Source organism: Kogia breviceps, chromosome 14 (assembly GCF_026419965.1).
Source record: "Kogia breviceps isolate mKogBre1 chromosome 14, mKogBre1 haplotype 1, whole genome shotgun sequence".
NCBI lineage: Eukaryota > Metazoa > Chordata > Mammalia > Artiodactyla > Physeteridae > Kogia > Kogia breviceps.
In genome coordinates, this window is record NC_081323.1 from 74,039,480 (window position 1) to 74,053,910 (window position 14,431).

Consider the following 14,431-nt stretch of genomic DNA (forward strand, 5'->3'; position numbering starts at 1 on the left):
TGAGATCTAAACTTGGCATGAGTGGGGTAGAGCCACAGTGTGGTTTTGCTGTTGTTGTTGTTTTGGGTTGTTTTTGTTTCTGTTTTTTTCCTGTGATGGGTGACTGGGTAGAGCAGTTATTGCTAAAAGTTTACTGTCTTGGTAGGCTGGCCCTTTTCTGGTTCTTTGACTAGAAAGCAGACTTTTAGAGGCGTTTTTGTGAGGGGGGCATGGAAGGGGGGTGCCTTTTGGCATTTCTGAGTTGCTGATTTCTTCAGCTCCAAATCTGGGATGTAGGAGACAAAAAGTACTCACCAGTGTGTTATCTCTTGGGTCCTTAGCCAGCCTACTGTCTTCCCTCCACCTCTCAGAGGCTTATTATGTTTGTTTTATATATAATGTCCAGGATTTCAGTTGTACTTAGCAGGAGGGTAGGGAGAAGTGTGTCTGCTCCATCTTCCCAGAAGTGTAAGTCCTTATTACTTGTTTTCAGATTGTCTTCCCCCACACTCCAGAACGTCAGCTTTATGAAAACAGGAGCTTTATTTCGTTCATTGCTATATCCTTAGCACCTGAAACAGTGCCTGGCACATAGTAGGTGCTCAATAAATATTTGTAGAATGAATAGATACAGATAAAATAAAAACAGATAGAAAAAAAACTGTTCTGGTTTTGATGTGGGTGAGGGGTTCAGGGGTGCATCTGTGAGTCTTCAACTTGCCTGCTCCCCAAAACCCCAGGCCCTCAGGCCCCCATGCAGGGCACAGATTGAAAACTTCACGTCTGGAACGCCTGCTGGTGTTTGCAGCTTACATGGCTGGACTGGTACAGTGAGGTACGTGGGTGGTTGGCCTGGTTTTTGGCGACAAGGACAGAGTGGACACTGTGACACGGTTGGGGAAGGTGAAGGGGGGTGGCTGTCAACTAACTCTCTGTCTTCTGGAAGCTACAGGAGTGGGTCGGGGGATGCTAGGGGACCAGATTCAGAGACGCATGATGCCACCTTGAAATCCACCCCAGGCCCTGCTTGGTGGAAAGATTGTACCTGGTCACTGAGGGAGGCAGCCCCCATCCACCTGCAGGCCAGATGGGCATAGAGTCACTGTGTGGGGCAGGACATGGTGCAGATGCTCCTAATGTAGGCCATCCTCAGTGCCTGTGAACTGAAGGGGCCAGAAGATGATGATGGCAGGTTCTGGGGGCCCAGCTGGTCCATCCATGGCAGCAGGGCACCCTTGGGCACCACAGTGCTTTCTCCCTGCCCTGGTCTTAGAGAAAAGGAGGCCAGTGCCACCCGCCTAGGGCGGGGATGAGTAAAAGCAAGAGATTCCTGCTGACCACACAGCCTCTCAGTAACACCAGCAAACAACCTGCTCAGTGGTTCTTTGCGGCCAAGGCTCTTCCAGAACCCCCCCTCCTCCCACTGCAAGGGATCAACTTGCTGAAATGCCAGCTCGGCCTTGCAGAGAGGGCAGGGCAGCCTGGGATCCCCAGAGAGGGAAAGGGCTAGCCTGCTGTTTCCACAGCATCATGCAGACTGAAGAGGAGGGGAGGGGAAGAAAGGAGGACAGCGGTGAGGCCACCACATGACACACAGATGGGCCCCAGAAGCAAACAGAGAGGGACCTCCCTCCTGGGACCTGGCTTAACTTGCTACTCTCACTGCGTGACCTGGGACAAACTACTTCACCTCTCTGGGCACCCAGCTTTTATAAGCTACAACTCCATGACGTTCTACTACCCTCACTCTGTCACGTGAATGCTCAGGATTGGGGTTTCACCGTGTGTGCTAGGGTAGAAGGGCCCCTTTATCCACCCCTCTCCATTTTGATCAAATGCAAAGTGGAAGTAGAAAGTGACTAGCTTTCCATTCTCCCACCATCACCAGGAAAACTGACACGCTGACATTCCAACCGGGGTCACGAACTCCAATTCCTGCAGGGTCAGACAAATGACTAAGTGAGGAAATTGTAAGGTAAGGGAAGGCAATAGGGAGCAGTGGGGACTGGGGTAAAGTAGAGAGCAGGTGCCTCATCTAAAGGGGGCAGCCTCTACTCAGCTGAAGCTGCCTGCTGCCATGTGGCAATGCAGGCTAGACATAGACATATCTTCCAATTGTCAAGAGAAGCCAGAAACCTGGATTTTTATGTAAAGTTTTTACGAATTTGAATGATAGAAATAAATGCAAATTAAAAAAAAAAATAAACCACTGTGGCAGGTCAAACAAAATATCTACAGGCTGGGTTCAGCCCTGGGCTTCATGCAATTTGGAGCCTCTGAAGCTAATTGTATGACTTGGGCCTTGGCCCTTTCTGAGCCTGTGTCCTCATCCCTCAAGTAGACATGGCAACCTCTCCAAGTGGGAGTCAACGGCAGGATCGGAAAGCTCAGGGCTTGTAAAGTGCCTCTTGCTGTGCCTGGTACAAAGTTAGGTGCTGACCAACCTTGGTCTCATCCACCCCTTCCCCACACCAAGCATCTGCCATGTCCCCGTGCCCCCCCACCCCCCAGGGTCTTGCCTTGGCACTGTCATAGGAGGACCTGGAGAGAGTTAAGACAAAGAGCTGAAAAAAAAGGAGCAGGCAAGAGAGCTGGAGGGACCGCGGCGCAGGGCAGGGATGGGGTTCCGCAGCTTAGTGGGGGCCCACGGAGGGGAGTCTGGGCGTGAGGGGAGGGTGCGGCCAGGGCTGGATCTCAAGGAAGCACTAAAGTCCTGAAAACAAGCGTGAGCAGCAAGTCAGGGCAGACTGGGGAGAACGGAGCGCAAGGGGCTGCCTGCATGCCCACCGGATGTCATCCTCTTGGACATTTGGGTCACGTGTCTCTCAAAAAGTGACAGTGGCATTACCAAAGGCCCAATGTCATTATCACCCTTTATAATCACTGCCATTTACACTTACTGTGTATACCCACTTTAAGAGCTGGGTGTCACATGGCCCTCACACTAATAACCCCATTAGACTCGCATTACTGTGATCGCTACTCTAGAGATGAAGAAGCTGAGACTCGGAGAGGATGGGTCACTTGCCTTTAATAGCAAAACGCATCGAGCACATTCTCTGTGCCAAGTGCCTCATGTGCGTTATTTCACACAGTCTCCAAAGACGCCCCCCCACCCCTGAGACACACCTCCTGGGGTTCATGCTTTGTGCAGCACCTTCTCCTTGACCCTGGCCCCACGACTTGCTCTTGACCACCAGAATGCAGCAGAGGTGACACTGCGTGGCTTCTGAGGCAGGGTCATAAAATAAACTCGCAGCTTCCACTTGGACCTCTTGGGACACTCTCCAGGGGCCCAACCACCGTGCCTGAGAGCCAGTCTCGCTGAGAGCCGAGCTCCCAGTACCCGCCAGCACCGACGGCCAGCACTGTGAGGGGGCCCCCTGGATGCCTAGCCCAGCGGCGCCCCAGGGGGCTGGCCCCAGACAGCATCTGACTGAAGCATCCTTGGAAGAGCCCGAAGCAGGACAGCCAGCTGAGTTGGGTCAATCCACTGAACCGTAAGAGATAATAACACATTTTTATTTTAAGCCACTAAATTTCCTGATGATGTCTGATAAATTAACAGAGAACTAGAGCACCACTCACAAGAGCCCCATGACGTGGAAACTCAGGCTGGCCCCATCTTACAGCTGAGGATACTGAGGTGCAGGGAGGCTAAGTGACTTGGCCAGGCCCACAGCTGGTGAAGGTCAGGGTCAGGCTCTGCTCCGAAGCTGGCTGACTCCCGAGGCCGCCCGCCCCTCAACCACGCCTTTATGCTGCTCACAGTGGCCGGAAGTGCCCGTCAGGGCGAGGTCTGAACCCAGGCTGGTGGACCCCTAACCATGGAACCTTTGCCTTCCCGTGCAGGTGTGGCTCTCGAAAGCTGGTCCCCAACATCCGTTGAGCTCCTCAGAAGCCCCAACCGACAAGCCCCTGCAGCCCGTTCTTCCTCTCCTGCTGGGCCGGGAGACAGAGGCCGGTGCTGCCTTGCCGTGGAGCTGGCCTCCTCCCTGGCGGGGGGTTGGGGGCAGAATTTTGACAAATGGCCGCACACTTATTAAACAAGAGAGATGACACTGCACAGCCCTGGCAAGGCCCCCAGACGCGAGGGATGAAGAATGGGGCTGATCCATCTGTGGGCCTCAGTGACAAGGAGAAATGGATCAGACCTAACAGGGGCCGCACACTGGGCACCGGCTTTAAATAAGTAAAATGGGAATTGGGTGCCCCTTGAGAGGCTGGCCCGGCGGTGGTGTGGGGGGATGCTGAGGAGCAGGGCAGGAGGCCTGGCTTTCAGGGGAAGAAAGGTTCCCGTGGGAGACCAGCAGTCTGGGCTCCAGGCCAGGTGGAGAGCCAGGGGCTGCTGGAAAGACAGGCATGTCGGGGGAGGGGGTTCAGAATCCCGGGCAAGTGACCCAACCTTCCTGAGCGTCAGTGTCTACATATGCAGCAGGGGGTTATTGTGCGTGTTAAATTTCATGTCAATAACGATAATATTAGAAGAACTAGTGCTCCCTGAGCATTTACATGTGCCATGTGCTAAACACACATGAACCGTCTTACTATTAGCCCATCCCCTCTGAGAGGCGGAACATAGAGGTTGAGAGCGTGGGCTCCAGGGCCAGACGGCCTGGGTTCAAACCCCAGCTCCGCTGCTCACAAGCTAGATGACCCTGGACAGGTTACTTAAGTTCTCTGTGCCTCAGTTTCCCCTCCATGAACCACCTACCTCATAGCACTGTTGTGCTGTTGTGAGGTTTCCCCACGACTGTTCTACTTAAAGGGATCAGGGTCTGTGTTGATGGGTCAAGGTCCCTTTAGGGCACATGCCTTTAGCTTTAAGGGGGCGGAGCCAAGCAGAGAGTGGGAAGGGGCAGTAAAATAGCAGGAGTCCCCACTGGTCACAATCGAAGCCCTTCTTGCTCCATTCTGACCACCTTCCCCCCAAGATGCCCTCTTACTGGCAAGTCTTTGCACCTGCCATTCCCCTGCCCAACAGGCTATCTTATGCCCTCCTCCACCAGCTTGCCTGACCAAACTCTCCCCCGAGGACCCTCCCCAGGGGAAGCTGGGTCAGTGACCCTTTCTCTGTGCTTCCGTGGCTGTCTGTGACTGCACCCCCATCCCGAGCCAACCACCCACATCATAGCATGGTTCAGAGTACGGCTTGTCCATTGTCTTAGTCCCCTGTTACCACACTGTCTCAGCCACTGCTGTACCCCCAGCACCTAGGAGCCCCAGCACCAGCTGCCCCCAAATAAGTGCTCACTCGGTTAATATGTGTTAAATGACTGAGTGGATAAATGCTCCTAGGCACCAGAACCGGACCTGGATGCCCTGCGTAACAGACAACTGTGGTCACTGTCTTTTCCAGTGCACATTCCTCCTTTTGAGAACACCTCGCTCCACCCTTGCCCCACCCCCAGTTTTCCATTAGAGGACCTCTCCTCCATCTTCCTGTCCAAGAGTTTGGATGGGGCAACCCCACCCTCTGCACCATATGACTTAAGCCAGACAATTAGAGCAGCTGAGTCTCCTCAGGGTCTACATCATTGGTTGCAGTATGGTCACATGACTTAAGCTAACCCAGTGAAAGTCACAACCAAGATTTTGTTGGGCGATATTGGAAAGAGGCCCCATCTCTCTGCTGGTATTGCTACATTTGTAACATGTAAGCCTAGAACTGGGCTTGGTGACCAAATCTGCTACCACCTGGGGAGAAGCTGCTTACAAATAAAGCCGCCCCAAAGGGAATGGAGTCAGAAGTGGGGAGAGAATGACTGAGTTCCTGATCAATCACCTGACCACCTGGATCCAGCTGTGCCTGAAGCAGACATTGTGGTAGCTCACCCAGCATCCATTCCACCCACTTACCATTTGAGAGTTTTGGACTCATTCCTCGTTCCAGAGGAATGGTCCAGCTGAGCCAATGTGCTCACGACTCTCCCCCAGTCATGGCGACAATTCAGAAGAGAGAAAATGACTTAAGTTGGGCTCATCAGAGGGAAGCTTGGGACTTTAGTGAATGTTAGGGAAAGAGCTCTCTCTCCCCCTGTATGTGAAGGAAGAAGCACCAGATTCAAAGAAGCTTTCTCACCACTAGGAGGGAAGCCCACCCAGGAACAGAGTTAACATGGGGAGTGGGCAAGGCTCAGATGACCACAGAGGAAGAAAACTCAGCCCTGATGACATCAGAAACTCTGGATCGAACATTCCCTGAAGTCCATGCCAAGCTGCACTTTCCATTTACAGGAACCAAGGTATTTCCTTATTGATTGGACTGAGGTGGGTGGGTTTTTCTGTTACAATCCATGCCCCCACCCCAGCTGAGCCAACTGGGTTTTTCAGTTCCATGAACTAATACACACCTCCTGTTTACTTAAGCTTGGGACTCTATCACTCACAAGCCAAAGAACCTTGACAGATTCTGCCTTTCTTTTGCACACCATGCTCTGAGGTGCTGGCCCCTTCTCCCTGTGGTCAGAACTCTTCACTAGGCTCTCAACAGCTTCCATCCCACCTTCCAGAGCAGCCTCTAAGGCAGAGGCTGACCAACTTTATCTGTAAAGGGCCAGACAGTAAATATTTTAGGCGTAGTGGGCCATTCAGTCTCTGTCACAACCACTCAGCTCCGCCATTGTAGCGTGAAAGCCACTGTAGACAATAAGTAAACAATAAGCCTGGCTATGTCCCGAGAAAACTTTATGGACACTGAAATCTGAATTTCCCATAACTTTCACATGTCCCCAAATATTTTTCTTCTTTTGATTTATCTGTTCAAGCATTAAAAAATGTAAAAACCATCCTTAGCTTGAGGGCTGCATAAAAACAAGTGATGGGCTGGATTTGGCCCAGAGGTCATAGTTTGTCAAGCTCAGCTCTAGGATCTCAAAGCATCTTTGGACTCTGGGCTTCCCCCCGACGCCCCACCTTCCTCTGTTTCCCAACTGGGTTGAGCTACTGAAGTTCCAGCATGCCTCGGGGCTCTGGTGTCTGAAAGTCAAAAGCCACTTACCAGAAGGACCACCCGTAGTCCCAGGAATGGGGCCTCCAGTCTTCAGGGCCGAGGCTCGCCGTGACCTGGAACACCTGGGTGTACATCATGTGGGCTACCATTCCCAGGAGGCCTGTGAGGGGGGAGCAGGACAAGGTGTCAGGAAGCAAGGTGGGGCTTTGTCTACCCACCAGGGGCCTGTTAGTGCTGGGGAGAGCACGGATCCGCAGGGAAGGACAGTCAGCCGGACTGGAACACTGGAAAACCAGAGGGCGGTGGTTTCCTAAGCCTGCCAAGGAGTTTGAGTTGAGCCCCAGGGCAAAGGGAGACCCTGGAGAAATGTAAACAAGGGAGACACAGAGTCAGATCTGTTTCTGGACGGCCAAAGTTTTTCTGTTACGGACCAGGTAAGTAAATATTTTAGGCTTTGTGGGTTTCAACTCTACTGTGGCAGCACAAAGGAGCCACAGACAGTACATAAAGAGATGAGCATGGCCTGTACCGATCAAACTTTATTTACAAAAGCAGGCGTTGGGCTGGATTTAGCCTGTGGGCCAGAGCTTGCTGATACCTGTGTTAGAAGGTCATTTGGGAGAAGTTGCTTAGAGAATGTTTATCAAACTGCAGGTCTTGACTCACTAGACTAGTGGATTGTGAAGTCAACTTCATGGATGGCGTAGATTGCAACCAGCATTTAAAACAGACAAACACGGACTTCCCTGGTGGTGCAGTGGTTAAGAATCCGCCTGCCAATGCAGGGGACACCACATGCCGTGCTCCACGTGCCTAGAGCCTGTGCTCTGCAACAAGAGAAGCCACCGCAATGAGAAGCCCGCAACTAGAGAAAGCCCACGCGCAGCAGTGAAGACCCAACACAGCCAAAAATAGATACATTAATTAATTTAAAAAAACTTAAACATAAACAAACAAGAGTGGAATGGAATAGATATCTGATACCGTCAAAGGTAGCAGAAGTAAATATTGTTTTGTGAAACTTTTCAGTTCTATACATGTGCGTGTCCACGTGCGTGTGTATAGTGATTGTAATATGAAATGTTTTTCCATGCCAGTGTCAAAAACCTTGCAACCCACTGGCTGGGAGAACTCTGATTCCAAGGGGTCCGAGTGGGAATCCTTTTGCACCACGTTTCCACTGTGTGGCCCTGGGCGAGGCACCTCACTCTTCCGAGCTTCAAGTCTTTCAACCCTAAGATGAGGGTTATGACAAGTAAGGTGAAAAGTGGCTGAAATGAAGCAGGGCAGCCTCCACGTCTGCTGCCTAGCGGGCATGCAATCGTTACAGTTGCCAGGATTATCGTGAACCTGGCGACATTGCTCGTGTGGACTATGGCATCTGGAGCCTTTGTGGGCTAACTGGCGTGGACCTAATTTTCAGACGGAGTGATACGGTATTGATGAGGAGGGAAGAGATGGATGACAGGAGGAAGGAAGGAAACCAACGATGCATGTGCACCTACTGTGTGCCAGGCACTCCGTCAGACTCGCTCACCTCCACTACAGTATCATCTTTTAATCTTCGTGACAACCCTCTGAAGTATGATGATGTGGGCCATGTACTGCTGTTCAGGCTGCCCACTGCACATCTCCATACGGCTCCATTCACATCACAGTTTATGTGCCCATCGCTCCCTGGAGTTGAAGGAGAACCACACCTCCAAGGCTGTATATAGTAGTCCTGAATATGATTATTCCCATTTTACAGGTGAGAAAACAGAAGCTCAGAGTGGTCAAGTCTGTCCCAGGTCACAAAAGGAGTAGATGGCTTAGTTGTGACGGGGGCCCAGATCCAAATGCCCTTAAAGCCAGGGCTCTTCCCACGCTGCCTAGAATGCGTCTGTCCTCCCCTTGTTGCCCCAGTCACCCTTTCCCCTGGGGAGACGAGAGAAGAGATGGAGATAAGGAGAGAAGGGGTAGAGATAAGGAAAGACAGAAGTAAAGAGGCAGTGAGGTACCGAGTCCTGAAACCCAGCCTTGCGGGCAGGTGTGAGGACAAAGGGGGACATCCTGTGTTGTCATGGTGTGAAGGTAAATGTTTTAACACCAGGTTCCCCAAAGAGAGAGACAGAAAGAGAAAGCTATGATTTGTAGCGTTTGCCAATTTCCATGGTGTGAATAATCCCACCATGGCCAATTTCAAGCTACCCGTGTAATGTCACTGAAAGCGGAATAGAGAAAAGGTGTGCACGGTCGGGGTCTCGGGAGCTGAGCCAGCAGGATCCGGCACACCTGTCTCCTTCCAGTCACCTGACCCCAGGCCCCACGGAGACAGAGGACTCAGAGCTGGTTGCCTGTATCTCTGGGCCAGGGCCAGCCCCTCATGGACCTCTGGCCTCAGATGAGAACTGCTCTCCAGGGCTGGCGGGGAGTACCTGAGTCAGGAAATCCAGGGAGAGGGCGACTGTGACAGGTGCGGAGGCCCCCTAAGATCCCTTAAAGGCTCAGCCTTCCCCAGCTGTCTCTGCCAGGCTTAGACCCCATCCTCAGTCATACCCCGGCAGGTATGCTAGAAGCCTCTCGGGTCCCCTCTGCCTTGGCTCAGTTTGTTAGAAGGAGACAAGGGCTGAGCCACGTGGGTATCTTATTTATCTTTACTTGACACAATTCCTGGTGAACTTCCAAGAGGTACATAACAGACGTACCTTATTCTTTGGAACTGATGCATAAGATTCCCTGATAATGACACACCATGTTTTATTTATCCAATCAGTTGATGGTATTTAAGTTATTTCCAGCTTTTTGCTCTCTAAGCAGTGCTGCAATGAACACATTTCTACAAGACTCTTTGTGCCGACAAGCAAGTATGCCTCCAGCGTGAACAACAAGAGGAATTGCCAGGTCGTAAAGCGTGTGCATTTTTTTTTTTTGCGGTATGCGGGCCTCTCACTGTTGCGGCCCCTCCCATTGCGGAGCACAGGCTCCGGACGCGCAGGCTCAGCCACTCCGCGGCATGTGGGATCCTCCCAGACTGGGGCACGAACCTGTGTCCCCTGCATCGGCAGGCGGACTCTTAACCACTGCGCCACCAGGGAAGCCCCAAGCGTGTGCATTTTATATTTTAATCAGTGTCAGTGAACTGCTCTCCTGAGCAAAGGTACCGTGTCATACTTCCACCAGCTTCGTGAGAGTCCTCACACAAATCCTCACCGATACTTGATATTATAAAACATGAACAATTTTGCCCATTGCATGGTAAAAAATGACACCTCAACATTGTTTTAAGTTTTATAATTTCCCTCATTACTACTGAGCTGGGGCATTTTTCATGTTATTTATTAACCATTTTTATTTCTTCTTCTATGACTGTGCTTGTTTGTATCCTTTGTCAATTTCCTTTTATTGAAAATCTTTCTCCTTATCAATTGATAGAAATTCTTTATGTATTCTGGATACTAAACCTGTCTACTGTATAGACTCCAAATAGCTTACTGCTTGTCTTTCCCCCTATACACCACAGGGGAAAAAGCGCTTTTTTTTTTAACTAATAGGTTTTATTTTTTAGAGCAGTTTTAGGTTTACAGAAAATTAAGTGGAAAATGCAGAGAGTTCCAGAGTTCCCAAATGCCCCCTCTCTCTGCCTTCACAGTTTCTCCCATGATTAACATCTGTCAACAGAGTGTATATTTGTTACAGTTGATGAGCCAATAGTGATATATTATTATTAATGAAATCCATAGTTTACATTAGGGTTCACTCTCTGTGTTTTACAGTCTATGGATTTTGACAAATGCATAGTGACATGTATCCATCATTACTGTGTCCAAGAGTTATGGCCCTAAAACCCCCCTGTGCTCCACTTGTTCATCCCTCCCTCCCCACTCCTTCTGAACCCCTGGTAACCACTGCTTTTTTTACTGTCTCCATAGCACCCCAAGGTGCTTTCAGAATGTCATGTAGTTGGAATCACACAGTATGTAGCCTTTTCAGATTGGCTTCTCTCACTTAGCAATAGGGATTTAAGGGTTCTCCCTTATCTTTTCATGGCTTGTTTGTTCTTTTCCTTTTATTGCTAAATAATCCACCATATGGATGCATCACTTATTGAAGGACATCTTGGTTGCTTCCAAGTTTTAGCAATTATGAACAAAACTGCTTTTGTCATACATTTTGATATTTAATACAGTCAAATTTAGCAGTCTTTTGCTTTTGGTTTTTGCTTCCTGTGTCTACTTTAAGAAAACCAACACCATAAACCCATTATCCTGTATTTTTTCTAACATACTTATAGATATTTATGTTAATTCATCTGGAATTTATCTTGGTGAATTGTGTGAAGTAAGGATCTAACTTAATTTTTTTTTAATGAGGCGTTAATTGCTCTGAAAACTTATAGAAGGGTCTGTTCTTTCCCCAGTGATTTTTTTTTTTTTTTTTTTTTTTTTTGCGGTATGTGGGCCTCTCACTGTTGTGGCCTCTCCCGTTGCAGAGCACAGCCTCCAGACGCGCAGGCTCAGCGGCCATGGCTCATGGGCCTAGCCACTCTGCGGCATGTGGGATCTTCCCAGACCGGGGCACGAACCCGTGTCCCCTGCGTTGGCAGGCGGACTCTCAACCACTGTGCCACCAGGGAAGCCAAACTCCAATGATTTTTGATAACACTTTTATACCACATTCCAAGCCTCACATTACATGAGTCTATTCCTCTCATTCTGTGCCATGGATCTCTCTCTGTTCCTGTGACAATGCCACACTATTTTTTTGTTTTGCTGTGCCGCATGGTTTGTGGGTCCTAGTTCCCCGACCAGGGATCCAACCCAGGCCCCCAGCAGTGGAAGCTCAGAGTCCTAACCACTGGACTGCCAGGGAATACCCGCCCCCTGTTATTTTAATCATTGTAACTTACGGTGGAGTCTGTTAGCTGGAAGGACAGGTCTCTCTTCCTTTCGGCCCATTGCTCATTCCCTCTAGAAGTGCTACCCTACCCAGAACCTTGCTCCCTCTGTGGGGCAGGACCCCTTCTTTAGCCCCACCCCCCAACCCCACCCACTGCCTAGGTCCCTTTCTGAAGGCTGGACTTGCTCTCCAAACCCTCAGCTGTTGTAACGGTCAGCTTCTTCCTCACCATGTCTGTCCAGATGCTATCCAAGTTATCTGACCTGTCAGTGCCTTGGTTCTCTCATCTATAAAGTGGGGATAACAGTAGACATAGGTAATTCCAGAGAACATCCACTAAAGAAGGAAAACATTCATGAGAACAATTATTCCATGTACTAGGACAGTGGGGACAGAACAGTATTTTAATACAAAAACTACCAACCAGACCCAGAAGCTGGACCCAGCCTGTTGGCAGAATAATTAATTTTCCAAATTGTTAGTTTAGAAATGCATTGATTTCTCAATTGAATCCCATTTATTCCCAAATATGAAAGGCCATGCTTTAAGAAAATTCAATAAATGAAAATTACAAATCATTCAAAGATAGGCTGGTGAGATTTTCTGATTGCATTCTAACGATTCTGCTTAAAAAAACAGAGCCCTCAATCAAGTTTCTGGAAGCATGTCTGTTCTGTTAAGTGAGGTCCACCACCGGTAGCATCTGCTGTAGCAATCCTCAGCAGAAGGGATTGTTTGCAGCTCGTTCTGAATTAAAAAGTGACTTTCTGGGCTTCTCTGGTGGCACAGTGGTTGAGAGTCCGCCTGCCGATTCAGGGGACGCGGGTTGGTGCCCCGGTCTGGTAAGATCCCACATGCCACGGAGCGGCTGGGCCCGTGAGCCATGGCCGCTGAGCCTGTGCGTCCGGAGCCTGTGCTCCGCAACGGGAGAGGCCGTAACGGTGGGAGGCCCGCGTACCGCAAAAAAAAGTGACTTTCTGCTGAGTTATGGCACCTCCTAAACCAGCGGCAACTAAACGAAGGCAGCTTTCTGTGCTGCTTCCTGGCATGGACTCACACCACGAAACTCACAGCTGTAAATCTCTCATCCTGTGGTTTCTGGAATCTCCCAACTCCTGACACCATAAATGGGATTCTCAGCGCCTGTGGTGAGGCAGGCATGGCTCCTCCCTGCCCCTGCGGGACCTTGGAGAGCACTGACAGGTGGGGGATGCTGGCTGAGGGCTCAGAGCTGGGCTGGGTGTGATGCCACCCAGAACCCAAGGCAAAAAGAGCTGCCGTGACTCCCAGGCCTGCCCTCCGCTGGTCAGACGGAGGAAGCCGAAATCTGTTGTCAAGGCCGGAAGGGCTGGTGTCAGGGCCAGAATTAAGAGCCAAAGTCAGGAGAGTCAAAAGGTGAGCCCCACAGTAAAGCAAGGGTGAAACAAAGGGAAAGGGAGAGTCTGGTTTCCAGCTCTGTCTCTTACAAGCTATATGACCTTGGGGAGGTTACCTTGCCCGTCTGTGCCTCAGTTTCCTCAACTGTAATATGGGATAATAATAATGCCTACCTCATAGATTGATATGAGGACTAAGTGGCTTATACTGTAAAGCACTTAGAATAGTGCTTGGCAGATAATAAGCCCTACACAGTGTTTCATGAATGAATGAATGAATGGATGTTCGAGACCCACTACGTAAGCCTGCCTGACCGCACACTAGTCCAGGGACCAGGTCAGTTTTCTCTCCACTGAATCCCTAGCACCGAGCCCAGGGTCTGGCACAGTAAGTGTTCCATACGTGTTTGTTAAATGAAGAGATGGTTCGTTCCGTTCAATGCTGATTGCAAGGTGCTTGGGAGAGAGCTGCACTGCCTGGTGTAAAGGTCCAGGGTCTGGGATATGGGAATGAGCTAGAACAGGGCCAAATCTGAAAACTCTGGAGAGCAAATTGTCTCTGTACAGGAACAGACTCATCATTTGTTTATTTATCATTTATTCATTCATTCAATGAATATTTATCGCTGCTTTTCACATGCCAGGCACTGTTCCTGGGGGCGGGGGAGGGGTCTGCTCTCAGAGGTCTCAGGTTCTGGTGGACAGATCCAGACAATGAGTACATTGATTATCAAGAAAAAGTCAGGCAGTGAAAAGTGTGGTGATGAAAATAAAATAGGGCAAATGCCTGGGGCTCACTTCAGAGTGGGTGGTCATGGAGGTCATGGAGGGCCTCTCGGAGGAGGTGACACTTCAACAGAGGTTTGAATGGGGAACTGGAGGCAGCCACAGAGAGGTCTGGGAAAGAGCATTCCAGACAGAGGGAGTGACCGGCTAGGGCAAAGGCTTGAAGGCAACCAGAGCCTGACCTTAGGGGGAAGGGGAGAGAAGCTTCGACAGAGTGGGAAAGGGGCGGGGCGGGGGGCAGGGTAGAGCCGAGTCAGGAAGGCAGGCGAGGACCAGGTCATGCAGGACCTCGTAGGTCACAGTGAGGAAGCTGGCTTTCTTCTAGGGACTATGGGAAGCCATAGTAGAGGGCTGAAGCAGGGGCCTAATTTATGTTTTCAGATCATTCTGATTACTGTGTGAAGACAGATGATGGAAGTTGGGGTAAAGAAGGGCACCCAGGCCGAGCTGCTGCTGCTTG

General features: G+C 50.3%; 1 protein-coding gene across 3 annotated transcripts in view; it reads right to left on the reverse strand.

Moving 5' to 3' along the window:
* GSG1L (GSG1 like) overlaps positions 1 to 14,431 on the reverse strand; it is a 221,730-nt gene that overhangs the window by 36,591 nt on the left and 170,708 nt on the right. For all 3 annotated transcript variants that reach the window (XM_059038222.2, XM_067012695.1, XM_067012694.1), the window contains one exon: positions 6,980 to 7,091. In XM_059038222.2, coding sequence (XP_058894205.1) covers positions 6,980 to 7,091 — 112 coding nt within the window. The remainder of the gene's footprint in view (positions 1 to 6,979; positions 7,092 to 14,431) is intronic.